Source organism: Gracilinanus agilis, chromosome 3 (genome assembly GCF_016433145.1).
Source record: "Gracilinanus agilis isolate LMUSP501 chromosome 3, AgileGrace, whole genome shotgun sequence".
NCBI lineage: Eukaryota > Metazoa > Chordata > Mammalia > Didelphimorphia > Didelphidae > Gracilinanus > Gracilinanus agilis.
The window spans coordinates 660,274,573-660,302,264 of record NC_058132.1 but is presented as its reverse complement, the minus strand read 5'-3'; the positions used below and the strand labels follow the sequence as shown (position 1 = coordinate 660,302,264).

At 49.6% G+C, this 27,692-nt stretch overlaps 1 protein-coding gene across 1 annotated transcript; it reads right to left on the bottom strand.

Annotated features, from left to right (window-relative positions):
• Window positions 1-2,549: 2,549 nt before the first annotated feature.
• Window positions 2,550-27,692, bottom strand: NMD3 (NMD3 ribosome export adaptor). Its single transcript, XM_044667708.1, has 16 exons — window positions 27,636-27,692; window positions 27,299-27,355; window positions 25,901-26,035; window positions 22,476-22,572; window positions 18,002-18,082; window positions 17,170-17,298; window positions 16,544-16,634; window positions 14,983-15,061; window positions 13,473-13,569; window positions 12,328-12,445; window positions 11,563-11,708; window positions 10,402-10,514; window positions 9,513-9,585; window positions 8,773-8,879; window positions 3,775-3,845; window positions 2,550-2,889 (listed from the first exon to the last, which is right to left on the bottom strand). The coding sequence occupies exons 2-16, from the start codon at window positions 27,340-27,342 to the stop codon at window positions 2,759-2,761; spliced, it is 1,512 nt and encodes a 503-aa protein (XP_044523643.1). The 5' UTR covers window positions 27,343-27,355; window positions 27,636-27,692; the 3' UTR covers window positions 2,550-2,758.

Genomic DNA, 27,692 nt, shown 5'->3' with positions numbered 1-27,692 from the left:
AAGGTCATACATTAAGAGCAGGACACCTAATGGCATTGTCAGTCCAAAGTCATCAGGGTAACTTAATCAGTGACAAAAGCCAAGACTAAATAGACTCACTGCAAACAGGCCAGTTTTCACACATGCCCTACAGAGGACATCAGAGATGCTGAACAGGAGGGCAGCGCCACTAAGCTCTTAAGATGGAGTGGCGAGGGAGCAGCTGGCTCCAACAGCCCTGAAGAGGATGCTTCTTCGGACCACTTTTTAGAGGGAAAAAAGCTCTCTGGAAGTCACCTTCATGCGAGATGATTATGGCAAGGAAGGTCACCAACACTGGAGCACCCACAGCCGGACTGTCGGGGGACCCGAGTGCAGGTAGGCTGCTTCCTCAGCCCCCATCCTGAGCCCAGGTGGAACACACGGGCTGTCCACGATCGACCCCCTGCCCTCACCATTTAATAAGCCCATTCTCCACCCAGGCCCCTCTTTCTTTAATAAAACCCTTCACTGCACTTGATGACGGCTCCTTATCATCTGTTCTGTGCTGGTCAGCTCTCATCTGCCATGCTCTGCCTTCTCAGTACTCCTTGACTAATAACCTTTTTGTTCTCTGGAAACTGTGCCATCTCGTGCCTTTTTCATAACCTTATAAACATCTGATCTCCTTTGAACCTTGCCACTCCATGAGGCGGGTCACTAAATGCTTCTACTTAGAAAAGAGAATCGGGAAGGCTCAGCCTGAAACCCTGGTCACCAAGCATCTGGAGGTAAGATTTGAACCCAGGATTGTGTAACTCCGGGTCCAACACCCTTATCTCTTATACTAGGTTACCTCTAATAATACAAGATGGGCAGACTGAATGCCCCAACATTAGCAACAGGTGCACAAATCCGGAGGTGGAGGAGTCCCTCTCGTAGTTGAACTTTCCCAAGGACACCTCCACAAGTGACCAGCTCTGGCAAGCACACGTCCCCCTGGTATATGCCTTGGGATGAAACGTGAGGTTGGCAGAGGACTGCAGCCTGCGCTCTCATAGCTCCTCCCAAGCAGGAAAGGACTGACCACCAGTATGGCAGCTCTTCCATCCAATGTCGGCTTGAGGAGGCCTCTTGGCAAGTGATAAAATCCCAGAGAAGCCCCAGCAGTCAGGCGTCCTGATGCGTCCACCAGGGAAAAGACCAACTGCTGTAATCACACACACTGATAATCAGAGGAACAGGAAAGCAGATCATCCCTTTATCTGCATCCAAGAATCTTGAGTTTTCACTACAGATGGGAGACATCCAGTTGAAGGAACGTCTTTAGTTGAACACACTGATGACTGTCCATTTTTTTAAAATAATTAACTATCAAAAGAACATTTTTCTGATGAATCCAATTTTCTTATAAAATGGAAACCTTCCAGGAAAGCAGTTTGTTGCTGAAACATTCGCCGATAATAAAATCAGAGCTGATGAGGACCAAAAGGACAAACTTTAGAAGTCCGGGCAGGTGGCCCCGATTTCCCCCAGGACAAACTAAAAGGCACGAGTTAAAAGGAAGATAAAAGTGAATGAATAGTGATGCAGTGGCAGCCAAGTCCAGCTTCCTAAGGCAATTAACCAAATAGGAAGAGTTTTGAGTTAAGGCCCCCACAAGTAGCCACCGCGACCCCAATTCCCTAAAGCTTGTTGCTAAAAACCTGCTTGGCCATCCATCGGGGAACCCCGCCACGGGTCAGATGAGTGCCGTTCATTATGTGTCACGGGGGAGTCTGGAGGGGGCTCTACAAGAAGCGAGCGGGTGATTGAGGACCCAGTACAAACATTTCAGTGGCAGATGAAGCCTTCTGGGGAATGGGGAGTCCCCCTTCTGTCTGAACTTTCCAAAAGGCAGCTCCCCAACAGTGATGAAATCCTGGCAATCTTTCTCTCTTTTAGATGCCTTGGTATTGAATTCTTGAGTCAGTTATTACCTATTAATGCTAGTTTACTTGGCTCATTTCCTATCTGTTAGCGTACTACGGTTCTCACCAGCGTTGCTACACGGCAAGACGGGACCTATCGAGTGAAGAATAAACAATCACACACAAGGCAAAGGAGAGGTGTGTGGTGTGAGCAGGATGCAACACCAAACCAATGAGGAATTCCAAAGAATAGGAGTAAAAAATTGGATGGGAATGGAAACAGCCAGGTGGCTCAGTGGATAGAACCACACCTAGAGATGGGAGGTTCTGGGTTCAAATCTGGCTGCAATCCTGGGCAAGCCACTTAACCCCCAATGCTAGCCCTTACCAGTTAGCCTTGGAACTAATACACAGTATAAAGTAATGGTTTGGGGAAAAAAGGAATTAGAAGGGAGGAAGAACAGATGGAAGACCACGAGATGCCAGTGGGGGGGGGGGGGGTGTCAGGAAGGCCAGGGGGAGGCAATCCTGGCAAATGCCACAAAGACTGGAAGTCACCAAGATAAAATAAGCTCACAGGTAAAAACTAGGAAATGTGAACAGTGTAACAGACATAGAGCTATTTTCCCGAAGATGTTTTTAGAATTTTTTTGTGTCCAAATAGAAACTTTTCCCCAAAAATTTAAATCCATCATTCATTTTATTTCATTTATGGCACACGAGTAAGCACTCAATTCTACTCGGATTTATTTCAGCTTCAAACCTTTCCCTTTTCAATGGCCTAATATTTTCTAGAAACAATTTCAGAGCAGGAAGGATCTCAGAGACCTCCTAATCTAAGCTCTCATTTTCCAGATAAGGAAACTGAGTCTAGGACCTGGGCGGCATCATCAGGCCATCATCGCTGCTCCTTCTCCACCAGTGGCATCTTCAGCAATGTGAAGGTCTTCCAGCATCTCGGCCAGGCTAATCCGGGGGGCCCCTTCATCATCTGTGTCGCTCTCCACGGGGATGGTCGAGGCTGAGAGATGGAAGGGCAGAGACAAGGAGGAGAGGGAGGAGAGAGGGGATAGTTACTACCCCGACTCCACACACTATTAGGGGAGTCCCAACATACAAGCTTCAGACAAACATCTATGCTGGAGAGCAGGCCAGCTGCCCAACCCCATGATGTCTTAGGAGCGGAAGGCCGGAGCACCTCCCCACTCCCCCCATGGCCACGGTCAGCCAAAGAACCCAGGGCCATGGGACTGCCACCACTGGCATTGACAGCCATCAAGGACTCAAGGGGGCACCCCAGTGTACAAAGCCGGCCTTCACAGAATCTTCCTGCTCTCCAAACACACTTACGGAGAGCAAAAACTAACTAGAAACACCTCAGAGGAACCAGATTTAAAAGGTCCAGGTCCCGGGGTGCTGCTCAGGTGGGGAAGGACTGAGTAAAGGAAGATGGATGAATGGGATGGAATACCGTCAGAAATGACAGAGAAGATGGTCTCAGGGAAACCGAGGAAGACAACGAACTGAGTCAGAGGCAGAACAGCCCAAGGAGAACGTCATGTGTGGTAACATTCACACCATCGTGAGGAACGTCCTGAGACTCAGAGCTTTGACCAACATCAGGACCAACCATCACTCCAGAGGACCAATGATGGAAGCCCCAACAGAGGCCTGCTGCAGCCCAAGACACATTCTTTTGGTCCTTGGAGAAGATGGAAATTTGTTCTGCCTGACTATAATACAACTTTATAGGCCTTTCCCAGAAAGGGGCAGGAGGGAAAGGGGGGAAAAATAAATGCTAGACAACTAAAAACGCATAAAAAAGTGAAGGAAGGTCTGGTCATCAGCAAGGCTCAAACCCTCCAGTTACAAACAACAGAACTCTCTGACAGACTTCAATTCTCACCTTTGTAAATATTGACATTCTTCCTGATGGCCTCATCTTCTTCCAGATCTTCCAGAAAGTCCTGGTATTGCCTAGAGATGGAGATTTGCACAGATTAACAGAGCCATCCAACTTCAGCCCAAAGCCAGTTATTCTGCACACAGAGGCAGCCGGCACTCTGAGCCCAAGAGCTGTGCACCAGGGAAATCTCAGGAAAAGACATTCTAAGACTTCAAGGTTGAATGTAGAAGTTAATAAAGGACCACATTTTACTTCCACCTCCAAATGACCAATAAATGTGTGGGAAAAGAGTCAGACGGTCAAGGGAAAAAGAAAGGCAAATCCATTATTCCTTAATGGCACATTCTGCTGCCCATGTCCCAGGCTGATGTCTCATTATCTTATCTATAAAACAGGAATAATAGCTCCTTCCTCCCAGGATGGTGGTATGGATAAAATGAAATAATAAACACAAAGCGCTTCCCAAAGCTCAAATCAATAGGCAAACGCTAGTGATTGTGACATGAGGTGGCCCTGGCATCTGAAGTTTGGAAGCAGGTGATGGGACAGGACAGGTATGATTAGCTGTGTGACCCTGGGCAAGTCACCCAACCCCCACTGCCTAGGGGCTTTTCTGCCTTGGAACCAATACATAATATTGATTCCAAGACAGAAGGCAAGGGAGAGAGAAAGGGAGAAAGAAAGAGACAGAGAGAAGGAAAGAGAAAGAGAAGAGAAGGGAGAAAGAGAAGGGAGAAAGAAGAGCAAGAGGGGGGAAGAAGAGCAAGAGAGAGAGAGAGAAGAGAAAGAGAGAGACTCAGAGAGTGAGAAAGCAAGAGAAAAGCAAGAGAGAAGCATGAGAGAGAGAGAGAGAACGTGAGCGTGCACAGGAGCTTCTGCCTTCAACACTGCATATTAACTACCATGGCACAGCAAATATACACATAAAAATATTTTCCTTTTTCATGTTAAACTGAAACAGTTTATAAAACATGGACAACATAATCCCTTTATAATTTCTTACTATTCATTTAGACGAGTGGTTCCCAAACTGTTTTGGCCTACCGCCCCCTTTACAGAAAAAATACTACTTAGCCCCCTGGAAATTAATTTTTTTTTAATTTTAATAGCAATTAATAGGAAAGATAAATGCACCTGTGGCCATCACCGCCCCCCCTGGATTGCTGTGGCACCCACCAGGGGGCGGTGGCGCCAACTTTGGGAATCACTGACTTAGACAATGAATATTCATTCAAGGAGGAGACATCCTAAATCCACTACGTGGTGGTGCCTGACTATTCACACAGGTTAGAGCTATCTGAGTTACAAAATGCCTTTTGATCTCTTCACTGTCCTCAGGACTGTTCTTCTGTCCATATGGCTGTTCAACTGGAGGCTAAAGACTGGCCTCATCTGACATCCTCGAACCCTCTTTGCCTCCTGAACTGAAACAAGAGCAGACGCCCAGTGGGGCTCTCTCTCTCTCTCTCTCTCTCTCTCTCTCCAGCACTCCTGAGCGCAGAGTAATGAAAACTCACACCAACACTCTGGCCCTGATTCTGGCTGGGAGGGACAGCTCTGAAGTAGGAACGATTCGAATGCTATGACCCATGTACTAAAAGGAGCCTCCATCTGGCTATTGTGAGCATCCACACGGAGCAGACTATTGCAATAGAGTTTAATCCCCTTTTAGCCCCCGGCCCATCTCTTTCAATGTCTTAGAAAGCTCTGGCCTTGTTCATCAATGGAAGAAGCTCCTGTCTATCAGTAAAGGGTTCTGTGCTCTCCCACTCTGGTGGATGTGACAGCTGGAGATTTCATCTGTAATGAGGCATTGTTAATTAGTTAATCCAAAATAGCCAATAGAGTAAACTGGATATTTGGGGGAAACTGGCCAATTCTCCTTTCTTTCTGCTTCAAGCATAGATGTGAACATACATGTTCGGATAGGATCCAAACATGTGCGAAGCAGGCCTGGAAGGTAACTTCTGGGAGAAGCTGTCACACTGGAAAGACACTGAATGGCCACCTGAAGATCAACCCAACTAGGTCTGAAGAGGATTACTGCGGGGCTGCTTATTAGCCACCCAATAACGAGTCCTTTTCCCCCATTAATCATAAAGAACAGCCCCCTCAGGGGCAGAGAGGCTGCAGGCTATGTGGGTGGAGGGAGTAGCCAGACAGAAAATCATGGCTATGTCAAACTGAGTCTTGTTTCTATTATACTATTTAATTATTTCCTCCTTAAAATGGCTAATTAATTTTGAATGGCCTGTTTTTTAACATGAACACATCTTACAGGCAGAAGCGTTATCTCCCACTTCTAAATGAATTAGGACTTGTTAAAACTCTATCCCATTTTTCTACTTTTCAAAGTGAAAATAATAAATTAGGCCCACACTATTCATATTCCAAGTACTTTCATTCTTCTTACTGTCAACCTTTATTAGACCACATAAAGCTTGGAGATGAAAATACTTGGGAGTTCAAATGCGTGAACTCTCGGCAAAGTTAATTCTTTCTCTCCACTTAAGACAGTATCTTAATTTCTGACTTATTGTTCGTGGGGGCTTCCCTTTTTTATTATACACTAAAGAGAACAAATCCATCAAAGCTACTTTTAAAATCCTCATTTTAGGTTTTTCATTCCTTCTATCAATAGTAATAATAAAGCCAAATCTCGGCTAATCCAAATTACTTTCGAGGCTTTCAGCAAGGAAGACCATAAGATGAATACGTTTGAGGACATAAAAAAGATCCCCGAGCAGGAGCTGGGGGGAAAGTTTTGAAAACACAGATTTACTCATTTCCCCTCCTTTTGGGAAGGTCAAAGTCGCCCCCGGCCCCCTGCTCACTCGGGACCCACTTGATGTTGAAAGCTGACGTGACCCGTCCCATCAGTGGAACTGGAAACAAGGAAGATCGTAGATGGAAGCCCGACAAAGTGAAGAGCTATCTGCCCCCTCTGGGGTCGGAACTCCCCGACTTCCCATCACATACCAGATCCATCCCAACCTCTGGGCCTGGTCTTCAAGGGCTGCCACAAACCAACTCCAAACCTCCCCCTCCCCAGTCTCAGCTCCCCACTCTCGACCTCAGGCTATTCCCCATTTCTAGGATACTCTCTACCGCTCCACCCCCAAATTCCCTCCTGCTGACCTCTGTTCTAACATTCAAGGTCTAGGACCAGGGGCTCCCTCCTCCTGGAAGCCCGCCTCAAACCAACCCACCTCCAGGTCCTCCACCATCCCCTGCTCCTCCCCTCTCCACCCCAGAGAGTTTGCCTCTCCCTCACTGGTCATCTCCAGGCCTCCACGTCCCTCCCACCTCCTGTACCCTGCATGGGCTCCAGCACCTACAACAGCACAGAAGAAATGCTTGTTTCCTGGGCAAAATAATGATTCCAACTCCTGAACTGAAATACTGACTTCTGCCCAAGTGTAAGATTCACCAAGAGCCATTTTCAAGCCCAGAAAGACGTCTGGCCCCAAGAGGGACAGCATCATCCGGGGTTTCACTGGAGTGGGGGGAGGCCAAGGCCCCCTCCGTGACTCGGGAGATGTTCTTCACAACGCGTCAGGGCCCAGAACACACAAAAAAATCCCACCCCGCAGTGGCCAGTCTTTCCTCAACTTGGCAAGGCTGATCTTCCAAAGACCATCTTCTATCAGGCCCACCTTCTGGGCTTGTTGAGCCTGGCCAGACTCACTGAGGCTTGTGTCCTGGAGGCCTGGCCTTCAAGAACCCCAAGTTACCCTCCACGCTCTGAGGCATAAAAGGGGGACCCACGACCTAAAGCCTACCTGAGGAGGGAGAGTAACGCACTGACTAGAACAAGAGCACTTTGGATTTCAACTCCCTCCCCTTTTCCATTTATCTAATGGGTGGTCCTCAGCTCCAAAATGGTTTTTCCCATTTTATCCATATTTTAAAAAGGCAGCTTAGGAAAGAGCTTCCTCTTTCAGATGAAGCAAGCCAGAAAGCTAAAGAGGCTCAAGGAGGTGGGGAAACGCCTCCTCACTCATATTAAGGTCAACACCAACAAGGAAAACTTCCCACCCAAGAAACAAAGCGCTGATGCCAGAGACTCATCCAGGAGATCTGCTGCCCGCCTGGCGCCATCCTCGGGAGAAAACGCTGCCTCAGCCACAGCTCTCAGGGCGACCCATTAGCTCATCTCAGATGTTTCCTAACTTCATTTGTGAAATGGTCAAGACGCCATTTCTGTCATTCCAACAACCAGGCCAGGAGAGGCTGAGAATGACTCTCAGAACGCCTTCCGCGTGAGGGATCTCCCGGCCTGCTCTCCCCCCGCAGGCCTCTTCCCGACCTGTCCTCCACCTCTCCCGCCTCACTTCTGCTCCATCCACTAAGGAGTGTGCAGGGATCTCTCGGTGGCAGCAGGCCGAGCCTGGCCTCCAACCCAGCAAGGCTCGGAGCAACAACTGCAGGCCAGTCTGCCGACTGCTAAGCAGCGTCTGTGCTCTGTGTGAGAGGAAGCGTTTCCCACAGAGCCCCATCCTGCCCATGGGGGAGCCCCGGCGCCATCTTGTCCAAGGTCTCCCCAACGAAGCTCCTCCCGGTCTGTGCTCAGCCTGTGTGCAGTTCCCTGTTCCTCCTCTCTAAGCTCTCCGACCCACATACAGGTTGGGTCTCGGCACCATCGAGAGGGAGTCTGGGCTCAGGCGGGCTGGGAGCGCCGACCGTCTCCCCACCCAAGGAAGGAGCCTGTCTGGGAACCCCAAGGCCGCACAGCCCTGGGAGACGAGCGGCGCCCCCCACCTCCTCCTGCCCCTTTCCTCATCTCCGACACGAAACAAAGGCTGCTGCCCCAAACTCGAGCCCCCCCCCAGAAGCCAGGCCAGAGAAGAAAGGCGAGGGGATGCCGCGGCGACCCTCTCCTTTCCTGGCCTGGGGGTCAAACGAGGTAACACAACCAGTTTCAGAGCTGCCAGAGCTCCTTCAGGCGCCCGACCACCCACCACCTCCAGGGACCCCTCAAAGCCGACCCCCGCACACCTCTCGTCATCTGTGTCCATGGTCTCTCGGTCCCTGTCCAGCTCCTTGAGCTTCCAGTTCCTGCGCCGCTGGCGCTTGGCACGGTCGTAACTCTTCTTAATTAACACCTAGACGTGAGGGAAGAAGCGCGGTGTCACGCCTCCAGGATGGCCTCCAGGATGGCCCCCAGGACAGCCCAGCCAAGTCCTCGCTAGCCCAAAGGCAGGGGCAGCAGCGGCTCTAATCTTAGCTTCCGTCCGCCTGGCAGAACCCGGTCTGTTCCTCCCCATTCCCATAACCCGTCCCAGCTCCTCAGTGATGCCCGGAGCACGGCGAGCTTTGGCGAGCTTCCGTCCCTCTGCACTTGCTGCTTTCCCCAGATCCCCCCCAGACTCGGCCTCGGGGCACCCTACGGACAGCCCCCTCGATCCCCAACACGCCTCCTCCCTTCCCCAAGAACCGGCGATTCTCCTCGCGTGCTCCCCCCGTTGTTCTTACGAGGTTCCGGGGAGAGTCCAGAAAAGGCCTCCTCAGCCCACCCTCGATTGTGCTGTGAGGCAGCCAACGAGTGTTTTATTTGTTTGAGAGAAGTGAAGGCATTTTTAGGAAAAACCAGGGATGCCAAAAGGAACCAAAACTCTGTCCCGCCGGCGTCTGCCTCCTCTGGGAACGGTGGATGCCCGCGTCCTTTCCCGCCGTGCCCGGGGCGCTGGCTCGCCCCTTAAATAAAGAAGAAAGCTGAGGCGGGGCCGGGCACCTACCACATCGGGGACGTGCTGGCTGCTCATTTTGTTGGCGTGCTCGTCATTCAGGTTGCAATTGGCCAAGTCGAAGCTGAAATGAGAAAATGAAACCCGGAATGAGGAGAATCTTCTTCCTTCCACAGCGGAGGGTCGCCTGGTTTCTGGGTTATCCGAAGGGGTTGTGAGCACGTCTAGACGCCAGGCGAGAAGACAAACGTGGCCTCTCTCTAACTCAAGCACCTATTCGATAAAAACACGAGAGGCAGCGGCAATGGGGACAGAAGGCCGGGGAGGCCCTCTTGCTGGGTCTTAAAGACCGCTTGGGTTGGTCCTGGCTCATACAAGCAGAACCAGCAGCTGGACCCCTCACCGGGGTGAGGATGGCATTAACTCCCCCCTCGCCCACTTTTAGACGGAATCATCAGAAGCGCACACGCCCCATTTATCCTTAAGTTCGGCGGCCTGTTGTCTCTGACCTTCCCCCCCCTCGGGGCTCCTGAGGCTGCTGGCCCCCCTCTCCCTCCATGGGCCCCTCCAATTCAGGGGAGCTAAACCACCCCCTCTGACCCTTCTTAGGGGGAGAACAACGGGGGCCATTCCACCTCCTTTTCACAGGAAATAGGGTCTATCTAGGCTTCTTCCCTTCGACTGACTTTCAGATCCAAGAGAATTTTCCATTTATTCTCCCGTGAATTGTTCCTGGGAGTAGTCACAGCTCAGTTCTACAGATGGGGGAAACTGAGGCTAGGTGGTCAAGCAGCCCATCTGTGGTCTCTCGCCCAACAAGGACCAGGAGAGATTAGAGCCACAACTCCCCCCTCTGAGCCTAGGTCACTCTGCTCTCCTGGAGGGGCCAGGGCACGCTGGCACTGAGAATGCTAGCCTGCAGAGACCCCGAGACACGCACCCCAGCACCAGGTCTCCAGGGCTCAGGAGGTGGCCCAAGTGCGTCCGGCAGAAATACTGATGGTCCGTGTTCATCTCCGAGGTTTTCTGGACCCAGGCCTCACCGAGCAGGTGCTGAAGGGAGGAAAGACAGCCGGGTCAGCGGTCGGGCGATCCTGACTTTCTCCCAAAGGAGAGAATGTTTCATTTGCCGATGGAAGCGCCGTGCGGAGGGCCTACAGCTACGCCCGCCTTCCCCACAAGGCCTGCCCCACAGAATGCCCGGCCTCTGGTCAGCAGAGCGTGGGCACTGCCCACCCCGGCACCCGGGCCTCTAAGCCCCAAGAGCTCAGCCGCCGTCCCAAGGTCCAGGCAGAGAACATCTCTCCTGGGCGCTGTAAAACCTAGTTTGGGAAGCCAAGCAGCTCGGGGGATAGAGCCAGGCCTGGAGACGGGAGGTCCTGAGTTCAAATCCAGCCTCAGACACGTCCTCGCTGGTGACCCTGAGCACCCCCTGCCTCGCCCTTATAATACAGGATTCATGTGACACCCTTCAGGCCCTTCTGTCTTGGAAGCGACACACAGCGCTGCTTCTCAGGGGGAAGCGAAGGATTCAAAATCAAAACCGAACCTCGCCTGCCCCCGTGCACACAGGGAGCTTCCTCGACCTTCCTAAATCTCGCAGCCTCGTCTGCCTTTCTTGGCCGGGGCCCGGCCCACCGCAGGGAGCTCGTGACCGCTCACTGACTGACTGACTGACCTGCTTCAGGCCCATGAGCCAGGGCTGCTGGAGCTCCACGCTGGGAGGGCAGGAAGAAACGGCGAGCAGCAGGCCCGGGCCGAGCGCCAGGAGGGAGGAGGGGGGAGGCCCGGAGCAGCGACGTCCTGCGGCCCTGCGTGGGGTCCCTGCCGAGCAGCCCCTCCAGAGGATCCCGAGCTGGGCCGGAGAGATGCTGGCGCTCGGGCCCTGCTGCCAGCCTGGGCACTCTGGGCCATGGCAGGCCCTCATCCGGGTCTGGGGTCTCGCTTGGAGGGGCCTCACCTCGGGGTGGACAGACTAGCAGGGAAGGTGTAGACACAGCCCGACCCTGTCTGAGGACAGATTCTCTTAAAAAGCTCCCGCCAGGCCGCGGCCCTTTGACGGCCCGACTCTGGGGAGCCGCTCCCGGAAGGAGGAACTTACTTTGTTGGACCTCGTGCCGGCCCCCGCCACGGCCTTCTGCTTGTGGACGACGCTGCACTCCATGACGATGAACTCCTCCAGCTGCCGGGGGTGGCACAAGCTGCTGAACGGGTAGCGCCAGTACGTGCTGCCGTCGATCTCGGCGACTGCGGAGGAGAACGAGGCGGCCGTGAGGGGGGAGGGGAGGGGAGGGCGCCCCCAGGGACACCCCACTCCTCCTCGGGTATCCTCCACCACTCGGGGTTCAGAAGAATTCCAAGCTGAGCTTCTAAACACAAAACTAACAATCTGAACATCAAAGCGGGCCAAAAGGAACTTTAAAAGCTGCCTTTGTGGATCGCTGCTCCAGAACCTAGCCGGGAGCTTCCCCTCGGCGGGCCACAATCCGCCGAGCGTGTGCCGCGCCGGGCCGGGCGCCGGGCGCGTGTAGATACGCTGCAGCGGGGCGAGGAGCCCTTCCGTGAAGGAGCCCAAACTAAAGGGCAAACACGATCCCATTCCAGTGAAGGTGGACGGAATGGAACGTCTCCACGAGAAAACGTTCTGGGGAATAAGCAGGCATCGTGCCCAGAAACGTGATCCAATGGCCCGGAGGGGCCGGTCCTCCGCCGCCTTCGGCCCAGTTCGGTGCCGGCTCTGCCGGGGGCTTGTTCTTCCTGATTTTACAAACCAGGTTTCCCAGCCTTCAAGGGCGCGGCACTGGCCAAGGAGACGCCGCTTCCGCCCCCCCCTCCCCCCCGCACCCAGTCCGCAGGCCGCGCTCACTCTGCAGCGTGCTCGGGTCGATGAGGTGGATGGCGCTGGTGACGCGGATGCAGACGCAGATCTGGCTCATGTTGCCGAGGCTCTGGGCCAGCTTGGGGGGCAGACACACCACATTGTCCTGAGCAGAACCAGAAAGAGGCCCGGGTGAGCCCAATTCTCCACCCCCGACCCAGAGCGGCGAGTCGGGACAGAAACGCTCCCCCCCACCGACTTCTCAAGACCCACCACGAGGTCCCAGTCAGAAGGGAGTCCCCGAGACGTGCCACACACATGCAGCCTTCCCACGAAGGAGCCCCTTCTGCCGCCTTAAGGCTCCCAAAGCGTTTCACTCGGGCTAACCCACTCCCAACATCCCTGTGAAACGGGTGCTCTTATGTTCCCATTTTACAGATGAGAAAACAGAGGCCGACAGAAGTGAAGTGACTCGCCCAGGGTCATCCAGGAAATGACGCTTCTGAGGCAGGATTTGATTTCAGGTCCTCCCAGGTCAAGTCCCACTATCTAGTCACCGCACGACTGTGCTGCCGGTCACGAGCAAAGCCCTCTGAGCTACCCAGAAGAGCCCCGTGATGGGTCAGAGGAGAGTCCGGGGCCCCAAAGTGCCCAAAGGCTGTCCTGGGGCTCCAAAGAGCCAGACCCACAGGCCGAGCTCGTGCCAGGGCCTGAAGGGCAGAGATGGCGAAGTCTAAGGCGCCGGAGGAAAAAGCAGGGCTGCCTTCTTTGGCAAAGCACCAGGCCAGACACCGGCTGCCTTCTTTGGCAAAGCACCAGGCCAGACACCAGGACTGGCGGATGAAAATTAAATTCCAAGCCAGGCCCACCCCCAGGGAGCTTACAGCAGCCAAAAAACTGCCCTCAGGCTGGACCCAGGAGGAAGGCGAGTTCAAATCCTGCCTCAGACCCTGGGGAGCCCTGAGACCCCCAGCAGTCCCTCCACTTGTCAGTCTTCCTCCTTAAAACACAGAGTGCACAAGTGCAGCTTTGGCCAACTGAGGCCTGCCTGGACGCTATTCTTCTTCTTCCTAGTCTTGTCCAAAGCCTAAAGGGAAACTTCCCCGCCGCCAGGCCCGCCCTGGGCGCTCCCTGGGCCAGTGTCAAGGCGGCTCGGTGCCCTCTTACAGCCCTTCGCTCGGGATCCGCCTCACCTTGCAGATGGGCACGATTTCCACGGAGAACGTGCTCTTGTAATTGTACGTGTTGCTGTGGATGTCGTGAGAGATCAGCCTCTGCGAAGCCTTCGATCTGAAAACGAGAGATCAGGAGGTCCATCTCACACCCTAGGCGCCCGGGAGGGAGCGCTCGCCTAGTCCGGGGTCGGGTCAGCGCGTCAGCCCCAGCCCCAGAAACGAAGGATTTCAGGGTCCTGCCGCAGGAATGGGACTCCTGGGCCGGAAGAAGGCCTGAGAGAGCGGCCCGACAGGCCTCCGGGCGGGGGCGGGGCCAAGGAGGGGGGAGGGGAGAAAAGGAGAAAAGGGGGAGGACGAAAAGAAGGCGGACGGCATGGGCCCAGCTCAAAAGCGGCCAGCTTGGAGAAAGCTGGGGGGCAGCAGGGTCACCAGGGCGGCAGGATCCGGGTACGAGAGGCCGGCGGAGCATTAAGTCAGTGGAGCTGTGAAGAGCCTTCAAGGCCACAAAGAGGGCGGGGAAATCCCAGAAAGAACAGCGGAGGCGTGGTGGGTGAGGCAGACAGGCCTGTGCTTTACGGGATCACTGCGTGTATATGTAAGTACATGTGCATGGGTGTGAGAGCACATATATGCACACGTGTGTAAAACACACTTGTGCTTTACCTGGACAGCAGTGTAAGGGCCTGACTGAGGACCACTAGCAGGAGAGGCGGGGCGGGTGAGGAGGGGCCAGACATAGGGGCGGGGCAGGTGGGGGAGGGGCCGGAAGTAGGGGCGGGGCAGGTGGGCGGGCCGGAAGCAGGCGGGGTTAGGCAGATGAAGCGAGCAGGGGAGAGAAGTGGAAGGTCCTGACCAGGAACAGGAAGTGAATCCACATCCCAGATCCGGGGCGCCCAGAGTGGCTGGGCAGCAGGGCTGGGGCTCGCGCACCTCTGGGAGGTCACCAGCATGGAGATGACCGTCGAGCTTGTCCAGGGCAACGCTGAACCGGAGGGAACACCGGCAACCCCTTCTCCAGAATCCTTCAGGGGCTTTCCCGGGCCTCCCTGATGGCCCTCTCCTTCCTTTCCACCCCTGGGCAGACCTGCCTGCACCGCTCCTCTGCTCCCACCACTCCCTACAGTCCATGGTGGCCCTGTTTCCGCCACACCCAGGGCTCAGCTAGGAATCTGGCCCAGGAAAGCAGGTAAGGAACGCTGTTAAACTGCCCACCTTTCTGGGCCGGCCCTGCCTGGCTTCTCCACCCTTCTGCTTGGCTATTTTCCAGCCCAGATCTTGGGCTAGTAGACCCAGCTGAGCCCCTCACCAGCTCCCACCCTTGGCTCACACCCCAGAGTCCCAGAGAATCACCCAGTCCTGAATGCCCTCTACTGGTCTTTGCTGGCTGCACTGGTTAGGCTTGCCCGGCCCTTGCTGAGGCCGTTCCCTGCCTGTGCTGGTCCCCACATCTCCTGGGGACACCTCAACAAGGGGCACTTCAGACTGGAGGTTCTCCTCCACCATTGTTCTCCCCGCCACCGGCACCTACCTGGAAGGGACTGTGCACTGGAGAAAGTCCACCATCTTCTGGGCGTGCTGCTTCTGGGCATAATAGAAATCCAGGCCATCTTAAAGTAAAAGGAAGGCTGCTATGAAAATACCAGTGAACACGTCAACAGACAACCCAGGGGAGAAGCCCTCTGAATTACAGAACAAATGAAGGGTCCATAGATTCTGCTCACAACAGCCTTGTGACCAGGGAGTCTCATCATTCCCATTTTACAGATGAGTAGAGGAAGAAAAGAGGTGGGTGACTTGTGCAGGGTCACTCTTCTAGTAAGTCCATAAAACAGAACTGAACCCAAGTCTCCAAAGGCCAATTCCCCTCTGCATTATCCAACCCTATTCCAGTTTAGAGGACAAAAACCTATTTTCTCAAGGACAAGGCTGCCATGGAAGCTGTACTAACACTCCACCAAGGGCTCTGCCCACAAGTAAGCCCAGGATGCCCCAGAAGATAGCAGGGCCTTCTTGGCCTTCACACATCTAGAAAAGACAGCTAAATGCTCCTCCCTCCACCTGCTGGACACAAGACCCATCCCAAGAGAAGTCTGCTAGACACTGGAGGCCCTCAATGAATCCCTTGCTAAATGGGCTAGAACAGTCTGTATATAATGGCCTGTGGGTTCCCTCAGCACTGAGTGTTAACAGGCCTATCTGCAAGGGGCAGTAAGGGAAGGCCCTGGCTGAAGCCACCTCAAACTCCCTTGACTGCCAAAGTCCCTTGGCCACTTAAGCCTCAGTTTCCCTGTCTGTCATTTTTGGGGCCTGCAAGTTCACCATCACTACTCTGAATGTGCTCCTTCTATTCACGTCTTTAAAGCAAACAAAGAAGGCAGCAGCTCCAGCAAGCACTATGCACTTGTAATATAGAACTATGACTGAGAAAGCCCCAAATGGGCATTGATGAAGTCACATGAAAAATCTAAATGGTATCTTTTAATGTCTTACCCTCAATACAGAAGAAAACACATTTATGGGGCAGCTCTAGGAGCACCAGGCCTGGAGTCAGGAAATCTTGGGTTCAATTCTGGCCTCAGACACTTCCTAGCTGGGTGACCCTGAGAAAGTCACTTAATCCCCATTGCCTAGCCCTTACTTCTCTTCTGCCTTAGAATCAATACTTGGTATCAATCCTAAGACAGAAGGAATAGGTTATAAAAAAATTTTTTTAATAAACAAAGCCTGGAAAATTAGCCTTTGCATTGTATTGCTTATTATTTCTTTTAAATGACTTTTAAAAAACATCTAGTAAATAAATCACCTCAGACAAGTCCAAGGGATTCCCGCCTATTCTAACTAGAGGCAATCACAAGTCCTTTGTTTGTTTAGACTTGTGCACTGATGGGTTCATGAAAATGCTCTGGGGTGTCCAGAACAAAGCAAGAAGGCAGATCTTTCTCCCTCGAGAGGTCTTTTCCTTTACAAATTTACAAATGGAGGGAACAAAGTCTACATTGTAAGGGAAAAGTCAGCTTTGAAATATGAATCTGGGGTGAAAGTTCAAATTTCATTTAAATTTCCCAGATTCAGGCTAATCTCTGACTCACCGTGAATCTCCTTGATCCGAAGTGTGTTCTGATGCGCTCGATGTTTCAAGATCAGCTGCTCCAGATAGTAGAATGTTTTTTTGTGTGACGTCTAAATTTAGATCCAAAAAGAAGGCGAGGTGATTAAACTCAAAACAAACTTTAAAGATCAAAAAGCAGGAAAAAAAACCAATCAATTGCATGTTAACATAATATGATCACCAAAAAACGATATTGCAGACATCTCTGCAGATATGAGCTCTGAACAAAATACAAACATCTCAGTCCTTAAGTCTCAAAAGAGTGTAACAGGCCCTGGAGTCACCTGTGGTACATCTTCAAGGGAAAAAGGGCCCAGCCAGAGACAAGCTAACAGATGATCACTGAAATGCACACCTCCCTCATCCCACCATATTATGGTCTGAGATTTTTTTTTTTAACCCTTACCTTCTGTCTTAGAATCAATACTATGCATTGGTTCCAAGAAAGAAGAGCTATAAGGGTTAGGCAATGGGGGTTAAGTGACTTGCCCAGGGTCACACTGCTAAGAAGTATCTGAGGCCACATTTGAACCTGGACTTCCTGTCTCCAGGTCTGGTTTTCTCTCTATTGAGCCACCTGGCTACCCCCACCTTACGACCTTTTACCTTTTGCCTGACTTGCACCACAGCTTTCCAGAAGTCCTTGGCCTCCACCCTATGGCAAGCATCACACATCTGGGAGTGAACCACATACTCTACTATAAACACTTGTTGAAGAATGGCACCATTCATCACCTATGGCAAGAAAAGCAGCTTTTCACCCATTTATCTCCAAGGTGGGCCACCTCTGGTTCAGAGCCTAAAGCCTCCTTCCCTGTGGCTCCATGATCCAACATTACATTGCAATTAATGCCTGAAACACACCAAACCCTTGCTAGCTCATCATTTCATTAACTGAAAATCTGTTCACTTAAGTACCTTCGGAATGTATTTAATATTAATTAAGGATAAACTACCCAGATTTAACATCCTATATGTAGAAAATGGTAGATTATATGATCAAAAAGGCAAAAAGATATAGTGATTAAGCCGCAGGATGTCTTACACATTAACATTTCAAAGGCTATCAAAAATTCTTAAATTAAAGTAGTTTCACTTGGGAATATATTCTTTGAAGAAGGATGAGCTATATATAATTCAGCTTTCAAATGGAGAAGGTGGGAAGAGCAATCTTCAAAAGAAAAAGGAAGGATCCCTGAGCTGAGCCGATGTTTTTATTTTAGTTAGAAAAACCCTCAGAAGCTTATCTAAGCCTCCATTCTGGCCAGTACACACGTTCCTGTGTCTGCTTCCCCTAAGAACCAGCCAGACATATGGGTGACCCCAAAACAAGAAGATTAATAATGAAGGAATTAGCATTGTCTCAATGGGAAAGAAAAAAAACCTCTGCATCGATCTCTCTGAACCACATTCAATGCCAAGGACTTGCCTAACTTACCTCTTTCTGGATGGTCAGCTTAACCTTAAGCCGCTTGGAGTGAGGTTCGGTCCAGACAAAGCCTGCTTCTATCAGTCGCACCTTCAACGGGACAAATAAAAAAATGTGAGCAGCTTCCCCATCCCCCTGGGCCAAGCTCAATAATGCCCAGATCCCACAAGAAGCTCCAAGAATTTAAAAGGCCACGGGTCCGCCTGGAGGCCTTGGGCCCCTGGACATTGCAGCAGAACCAGCGAGGCAGCCAGGATCCATTGGCAAAAATCCCTTGTTAACACAACAGACTCGATCCAGACCATAATGAGGAGCACTTACCAAGGGGAAGAAAAAGGCAACTTCTCCCTTGGCATGTTCTCACCGTCCAAGGAATGGGATATAAGCCTGAGATCACCCTGGCCTTACTTCTTCCTTCTTGGAGAGCTTGGCCATGTTTGTTCTGAGCCCCTAAAGGGCAGGCACGTTTCCTGGGCTGAGCTAAGGGTTTCCTGAGTATCCAGCACAGACCCAGACCAGCTGGGCTCAGATAGCCAAGGCTGACACTTTTCCGTGGCTCCTACCAGAGAGGAGGTGAGAAGGAAGGCCCCGAGAGCACCATTTGCCCATTCCAAAGCCAGCCCTGGGGACCAGCCACTGACCCTGTGGGCAGGATGGCCTCTGGCTAGGATGCCAAGCAGTCCCTGTGCCAAGGAAAGCATCTCAGGTTCCCATTGGGAGGGTAGGGGCTTCCCTGCATCATTGGCAGAGGGAGTTTCATCCCTAGAAGTTCCCACTGCCAATGCAATTGGAGGTTTGGCCATCAAGTGGCAAGATAGCACGAGCTGGAACAAGCCCGACACCCGGAGCTTATACTCTGCTGATGGCAGATAGTGGAGAGCGCACCATGAAAAGACAAGAAAGCCCCCACTGGCTGGGCGCCAGGCCTGAGGATACAAGGAAAGGCTCCCCAAGTGCCCAGGCTACTGGGGCTGAAGTCATCTACTCATTAGCTGGCAAAAGGTGAGGCCCCTCCAAGAGGGAGCTCCTCAGCTATGCTGTGATGGAGCCAGGGGTCCTGGGAGAGCGCTCCCCCCCTCCTCGAGGACAAACCATCTTCGGAAGCCCTACTTTGCCCCATTGTATAAGGAGTCATCCAAGGAGAAGCAGCAACAATTGACTGACCAGTTCATGCCCCCATTTACTCATTAAGGGAGCCTAACCAAACTCCAGAGGCATTCTGAGCAATGGCATGCTGAAGGGAGACCACTTACTAGGCTACACATTCTGAGAGGTTTGTTCTAAGACACTTCGATCCCAAGGAAAGTCTTTTCAGTAAAGGGCAGTATGAAAAGTGACCTGATATCACAGGCTTGCAGAAATATGGTGAAAAGGAAACAAATCCATAAGTAAATAAGGAATGGTTTGAGAGCCAGGCCTAGAGACGGGAGGTCCTAGGTTCAAATCCAGCCTCAGACACCTCTCAGCTGTGTGACCCTGGGCAAGTCACTTGACCCCCATTGCCTAGCCCTGACCACTCTTCTGCCTTGGAGCCAATACACAGTATTAACTCCAAGACAGGAGGTAAGGGTTTAAAAAAAAAAATAAGTAAATAAGAAAGCAGGCCAGCAACAACCTACTGCCCTACTGCAAGTGTTTTCCATCCACATTTCCGATTCTCTGGGCTTCTGGCACGACACTCCTGATAAGGTCTGGGCCCTTCACACCCTCACAAGACATTCAGGTCACAGTAAGTCAAGAGGCTTTATTCACCATTTTCAGCTCTGCTTCCTGATGGAGCTATGACATGGTGGGGAAATCCTGATTTGTGGCAGTGTCCAGCACTTACCATTTCTGTTTAAAAAAAACAAAAGGGACACAAAGCCAAACATCCCTGTGCCGATCTTCTGTGGATGAGGCAGTTCTTCCTGACAAATGTGCGGCTCTCAGACTTCGATGAATTAAAGTGTCAGTCTAGCCCCTTGCCTTTATCTGAATTTTACACATCTTCAGTGGCTTCATCTATGTAAGATCTCAAATGATCAGTCCACATTTCCAGGGCTGCCCAAACCTAACAGCTTCCCTCCAATCCATCCTCAAATGTCCTTGGCTTGAAAGCTCTCATGCCAACCTCTCCAAAAACTCTTTGTGTGTTTACTGCTTTATGAAATGAAATTACTTGTAGGTTGGGATAACTAGTCAGGAAGACTCAAGTTCAAATCCATTCTCAGATACTTAAGTGTGATCCTGGATAAGTCACTAATCTTTTTTTTTTAAAGCCTCAGTTTTACCAAATAGAAAATGGAATAACAACAGCACCTACTTCAAGAAGTCACTGTGAGGACCAAATGGGATCATTATAAGGCCTTCAGCAGCATAGGAGGCTTTTAAAAATACTTTTTCCCCAGGTGGTGGTTAGGAGGCCCAGTGGATGAAGGACCACACCTGGAGACAGAAGGTCCTCAGTTCAAATCTGTAGCCAGGTGACCCTGGGTGAGTCACTTCACCCCCACTGTCCAGCTCTTACTGCCTTGAGACCAGTACTGAGTATCAAGTCTAAGACAGAAGGTGAGGGTTTAAAACTAAAAAGGACGCAGTTCCCTGCTGACCTAGGTGGGCGTCTCTATACCTCTTCTCTGCCACAGGTATTGGTGCCCGTGCTGCAATGACCGCCCCAGCTGTCTTCATGTCTGTGAGCACCAGGAGCCCAGCAGGAGGGAAGCTGCTGGGATAAAACCCTGAGCTCTCGCAGCTCCTGTTTCCCAATTTCTGAGGAGAGCTGCAAGTCGCCCATCTTTTAAAGGACTCCTGGGCATCTGGCTATTGGTCACTAGGGAAATGATACCCTCGAGTCCTCTAACCAGTTGGTTCTGTCTTTTTTCGCTTGATTTTGTCCTATAACCTCCTGAGTCACACGTTTTCATCTCTGCACTCAGTTCAGCAATTCGTTTAGAAGGCCAGTTCTCTAGTCTTGTGTCATGGCAATGTGATTCCCTTGAAGGACGCCAGTGGACACCGGGGAGTCTGTCTAGAGCCCCTGCTTTCAGGACTGGCTTATCATCCCACGAAACCTGGTCCACTCTCTCTCTCCTCGCCAGTGGTCCCAGGATGGAAGGAAGCAGCTGGGACAAGCCCTCCTTCCCAATTCCCAGGCATTCACATTGTCCACCGACCTCAGCCCTACAACCAGTCTCACTGCATTGGTCACTCATGATGTCAGCTCTTTTGACCAACGATAACTTGTTCCCCACCTATGGAGTCCTGTTTTTGGTCTGGGTTCCCTATTTCGGAGTCTTAGCTTAGCTGGAGAAGATGAGGTCCTATTCACCGGTAAATTCAGTCTTGGCTAATAAGCTGATTGTGCTCAGAACTTTGTGCCTCAGTTTACCCCAATTTAACTGTTTTAGCCCTTTTGCCCCCCTTTTTCCCAGGGGGCTGCCGATATATGGAATTGTTTTTGACCTGCTTCCAAGGTCAAACTGTATTGCTTTAACAGCCAGCCTTCTGGTTATGGGTCTCCCCACACTTGGCCAGGATGCCCTCCAGGGAGCAGACAACCTGCCACTGGAACCACAATGGAAGCCTTCCATCATGGGAGAAGCCACCAGGGCTTGGGCTCTTCTCCAGGGGCCTTTGCAAATCCAAACTTGCCTCCTCCCACCACTCCCACTGGAATAGGGCTGCTATGGAAGAAGCGATTTCCATCCATGATAAATTGTAAAGACTTTCAACAGAAAGCTAATTTTCCTTCTTAAAAATGTCCATGAAAAAGAACAGCCTCATAAATAGGAAAAGGTGGATAAAAGCTTAATAGGTGCAAATACTCAAAATTAAGCTTGCTAATCCGTAGCCCAGCCCTCCGCGACCTGAATTTCTTTTAACCTAAGAGAGTCTTTATAAATTCAGCTCTGCTGGAAAAGAGCAAACCTGTAAAATCTGATTAAACATAATATAAGATATCCATATGAGCTACTCTGCAGAATGCACTGAGGCCAAAGGTGCCAGGTGAGGTCGAAAGGTCATTGAATGCTACCACCCTTCATCAAACTCACTTTATTACAGGATGAGCGTCCTACGTTACCAACAAACACTCCTAATGCCACATTTTCAGCCAAAAGGCTCTCTGGGCATTACTGCTAAGTGTTCGAACTATAAACTTTAATATAGAAGACTAGATTCTAAACAGTAATTGAATAAAACATCTGGAACTAACTCGTGTAAAGAGTGAGTTGAATGACATAAGTTTAAAGACACACGAGTCAAACACAAGCTGTTTGCTAGGATAATAAAATTTTAAATGACATTCTGTTTTTCCTTTTGTACCATTTCAAATGCTTTGCAAAGGACCCCACCGCCAAAAACACTCCCAACAAATCAGAAATTTAGACCTGTGCATTATTCTTGAATCTTAAAATGCCTCCTTTTTATTCTAGTTTATTCCCCGCTATGAACAGCCTTCCAAGGCCTCATCTTTACACCCAGTTGTAGTAGGTAATTGGCTTACCTTACTTAAAGAGGCCTTGATTTTTTTCAAACACAAAGTAAGAAGTTCCCTAGACTCTAAGGCACATTGTACCCATGTCCCTGGAGGCTGAAGATACCTTCAAAGAAAAAAAAAAAGAAGAAATCATGAACTCCGCATGAGCAGACAGGTTATCCTCAGGACAATTAGCTGGAACATTTCAAACAATTTCTATTTCCCAGGATAACTGATTCACAAAATTGCCGACCAGAGTAAGAAAACAAAGGAGTTTCAAAAACTTTTTTAGTATTATAGAATCTCGTGATTTATATTCAATTTATATAGATCACATATATAGAATATCTAAAGTGCCATGATGTAAAATGTCATCTTAAGGGAGAACAATTTGAGCTACCTCAAATAAATATGTAACACAAATAGTTGCACTTTATTTTAAAATCACAACTTCCTTTAGGCTCATGAAGTAAGGTGTTCCTGAGTAGTCATCCTCAGAGAATTTTCCCTTAGTGAACAGATAAGAATGATCTCTAATTGATACACCAACTGTTTATATGTAAGGAGAAAATCATTTGTTCTCTTGAAAAATACTTACACTGTTCACCTGCTATGCAAACATCATAGAGAGCACCCACAAATTAGGACAAATGCCTACGAGGCTTTTCTGTCCTTGTTAATTAATCCTGACTGCCCTCTGATAATGAGGAAACCCACCAAAGGTCATTTTCATTATTTAACAAGAGTTGAGCCACACCATCGTAGGCCAGGAGAGAACACTGAAAGACGCCTGGGCCCTCCCTCATTTTGCAGACTAGGAATCAGAGCCCTGGGAGAATCAATGAGTCTTTGACCCTGACTCAGTGAGACTCTGATAGAGTTCTCTGACTCCCCCACTCCCATATCCACTCACCATCCTGCAATAGTTATTTCACTAAAAACAATACTTTCACAGAACTTAATTTTAATTTCATGAACAGGGTTATATTTCCTGTGATGCCAATTTTACAAATTTAACAAATTAAAACCATTTCTTTTTAGTCAGACATTAAGACAGTAATGATGAAGGCAAATCTCTCAAGGAGCCACACAAGGTCCTAGCAGAAAACCTGCCCATCCTCTCCAATGCTGGGGCAGCAGTGAGTCAACTACAATGACAAGGGACAGACTTTTCTGAGCACTGTCAAAGAGAAGAGAAGACGGTCCTTTGTCCTCAATGGTCTGGCTTCCCAGTCAGAACCACCATTCAGATGAAACCACTCAACCCATAGCCTTAAGAAAAAGACCAGGTCCCCCAGGAAACGAAGAAAGTACCCACTCAGATCCAGAATCACACCCTGAAGCCAGACCCACTAGTCCCAAACTCCCTCAGTGGGATTCCAGCTCTTGGTTCTCTCTCCTCATCCAAGTGAAGATAGGCAAGACAGGGAAGCAAAATGTCCCAGTAACAAATCTTTATTTTGCTATTTAAGAAGCTGGAGATACCAACTAGTTCACGATACTGTCCCCAACAAAGAGCAGGGTTGAGTGACTGACCTCCAAGGAGCAGCCAAAGATAGACCGTGAAAGAAAAGAAGTTTTGATTCCAGGCCATGCTACCCATGAACCAGCAGGTGTTACCCTCCATCAGCCAAGATTAACGCTGGATACAAATGTAGACACACTGAATGACTGGCTGACAGATCTATAGGTAAAGATCAGCTGTGTGACTGCTAACAGGAAAAGGATCTATGTACAAATATCTTTACAGCTGCTCTTCTTGAGCTCGCCAAAAACTGAAACCAAGGATGTGTCCTATTAGGAAACAGCTAAAGAAAGCACAGTGTGTGAAAAGTATGGAATATTCTTGTCATTAAGAAATGATAAAATGGACGATTTCTGAGAGAAATGAGAAAGATCAAAGTTAGTAGACAAAGAACAACAAACACCTTTGAAAGACTAGAATTCTGATCAACATAACAGTAAACCAAAACTCACCTCCTGCCAGAGATATAATGGGCTTAAAGGGGGGTTGTCCCACTGGACTCTGCAGCTATGGATTGAGGGCTTTTTTTTTTTTTTTGAGGGGATGGGGGAAATGGCTCAGTTAGAGACAGAAGGTAGTGAACAGACTAAGAAAAGAAAGAAAATTAAGTTTTCATTACAGAAAAGATGAATTAAAGATTACAATAAAATAACTCTTGTTACAATGACAGCCATTCTGAAAGCTGAGGAACAAACCCTTTTCTCAAAGATGTGCTTTTTATCATGGGAGTACTGTCACCACTGAAGCTGATTGCAGCTCCTCTTGGCTTTAGGCGAAATACTCCAGCTAAACGTTGATTCCCAGGCCACTGACGGATCACTGAGGACACACTCAAAGCCTTGCCAGATCATAGGCAAGGTTTGACCCCTGTATATCAATGTCACCAAAGCCAGTCACAGGGGTATCTGTTGGCTCTCAGAGACTGTACACTCATGGGGGACTCATCACTGGGAAATCTCAGAATCCTGCAAGATCCAATTAGTCCTGGTACTCACACTTCATCAGTACCTTCTGAATGGGGGGGGGGGGGGGGAGGTAGAGCCTGAATTCAATCTCCACTTAAGGAGAACAACTATCTCTGAGACATCTCACTTCCCACCCTGCCCTCATTTAGAATTCTTGGGCTTCAGTACTTGCCCCTCAGCCAAAACTTTCCCCTTCCTACCCCCACACCCACCCTCAAGCTTTCCTTTGATATACTGTCTTTCCCCATTAGATTAAAAGCTCCATGAAGGCTGGAGCTGCCTTTTTTGTATTTGTATTCCCAGCGCTTAGCACAGAGGATACTTTTGCTGATGTAGTTCAGTCTTCCTGACCGCATCTGATATTTTCTTGGCAAAGATACTGGAGTGGTTTGCCATTTCCATCTGATTCATTTAACAGAGGAGGAAACTAAGGCAAGCCAAGTTAAGTGACTTGCCCAGGATCACACAGCTAGTAAGCATTGGAAGCCAGATTTGAATTCAGAGGGATGAATGTTCCTGACTCTAGGGCTGGCACTCTATCCACTGTGCCATCAAGATGTCCTTATAGTAGGTACTTAATAAATGTGTATTATTGAATATGGTAAGAAAAGTTAAATATTTTTTAAGTACTGAACACCTCCACAACTTGATACAAATTTCGACTGTCCCAACTAAAAGTGCTGATTATTTTCATTTTACTTACATCAATTAAACAAAGAAAAAAAGTCACTAGTGGTAATAACTAAATTGTTCCTCTCACTATTCTGTCCTTATCTACTCTCGATCAACTCTATTAGCTTAAATCAAGAAAAAAAACACCTTCATAATGACCTTAATTTATTTCTTAAAAAACTAGATAAGTACACTGTAAAATTTGGAATTCCCAAGTATCTGCCCCAAAACTTAAGGCTTCTTTCACCCTGGATGAAAATCTGAATATTAAGTAAGTTGCAATATCGTACCTTTCACACTGTTTGCAGAAGTGAATGGAGACTTGCTTGGGGATCCCCTCACTGATGTCCACTTGTGTCCGCAAACAGGCCACGCACATGTTGGCTGGATTAGGGGGGATGGGGACACCACACTCGCAGCACAGGCTGAAGTAAATGAAACAAAATTAAGCAAATAACAAATCTCTCAAATAGAACGGTGATAATATATCTTCCGAGGGGCTCAATTTGCACTATGACTCTCTTTCGGATATTAACTCATCGTCAAGAAATTGCTTTTGAAAATGATGCTTTCATTCTATATTGGCCCTGAATGAGAATAACTGCAATCAGTCTGGGACATTTCCCCTAAGAAGTCATTTCATTTTACAGTTCAACAGCAAAAAAAAAGCACTCAGAGAAGAAAAAGATTTTAGACAGACAATGTAAGCAATTCCACTTGTCCTAGACAGCTTGCTTTGTATATCTATTCATCTGATGTTGTGCCCCTCATTGGAATGGGAGTTCCTGAACTGTCTTTAGCACAGAGCCTGGCACACAGTCGATGCTTAATAAACATTTACTGAATGGAATAGTTAAGAGATAGGTAAAGTCATATCTTAGGCCACTGAAATAGTTTGAAGATTGAAAAACTAAGGTACAAACATTCTTAATTTTCCAAAGGCATGTCAGCATAATAATGGCAAATTCAGGGCTAACTCCAAGCTTAAGTACCAGACAGGGGCATAATATTGGTTTGTTTTCTGTTAAATTATTTAATAAACTAATCTCTACATTTCTAATTTCTGTGTTCTCATCCTAATTTTTTCTGTTGTAGTCTCTTTTTCAATAGTCAAAAGTATCTATCTGCATGGGGGCCAGGGAAGGGGCTCAGTGGATAGAGTGCCAGGCCCAGGGATGGAAGGCTCTGAGTTCAAATCTAGCCTATTCACTTCCAAACTCCGTGGCCCTGGGGAAGTCACTTAACCCTCACTTCCTAGCCCTTATTGCTCTTCTGCCTTGGAATCAATACATAGTATCGACTCTACAACGGAAGGCAAAGATTTAAAAATAAAAAAAGTCAAACTCCGCAATTCTCGCTATCCAACACTTTTAAGGGCTCTCTAAAAAATCTAAACTGAGCATCCCACCAAAGTAATCTCAAGTAGATCCAGATGGCCCCCAGGCTCATCTCTCCCAAAGGCAAGACTCGAGATTATTTGTAAATAGTTTGGTACCACGAAAGTCTCAGAAATGCCAAAACTTCGAGGACTGTCAAAGCCTACATATCCCCAGGGAGCTACTCTGAGATACCGGCTCCTTCCAGCCCTCTCCTGATTAGCCTTTTGACAGGTGAAACTGACGCGATGAAATTGACAGTGGAAACAGGCAGTGAAATTGACGCGGTGAAACAGACTTCCCGTAACTTACACGCAGCCTTGGCTGCTCACAGCTGGGCCCTTCAAGTACTCCATGGTCCGCAGAGCCCTAAAGAAGAGAAGAGAATGGTAGGATCAGGATAAAGGGCGCTTCCTGGGCCCTCCCCGACCCAACGCCTTCGGTGATCCTCCTCCCGCTCGCCTCCGCCTCCTCCTGTTCTCAGGCCTTCACCGAGAGCTTGGGGTCGCATACGTGCCCCCTCTGGGGCCTCAGTTTCCCGCTCTGTTAGGGAAAGTGAACCCCATCCCCTCCCCCGACCTGGCCTGCCTCACCCTCCGCCCCCAAAGTAGAATCGTAGCCCGGAGCCCCTCCTCTCCCCGACCCTGACCTGCTTGTCCCGGGCCGTAAAGTTTCCCAGCACCTCCGGATACTCACACGCGGCACC

Excerpts from the sequence above, each read along its gene's own strand:
- NMD3 (XM_044667708.1), bottom strand. The coding sequence starts at position 27,342 with ATGGAGTACTTGAAGGGCCCAGCTGTGAGCAGCCAAGGCTGCGT. Across the intron at positions 22,573-25,900 it reads TTCTGCAAACAGTGTGAAAG|GTATCTTCAGCCTCCAGGGA; the intron begins GTACGATATTGC and ends TTTTCTTTGAAG. Across the intron at positions 16,635-17,169 it reads TGGTGCAAGTCAGGCAAAAG|ACGTCACACAAAAAAACATT; the intron begins GTAAAAGGTCGT and ends ATCTAAATTTAG.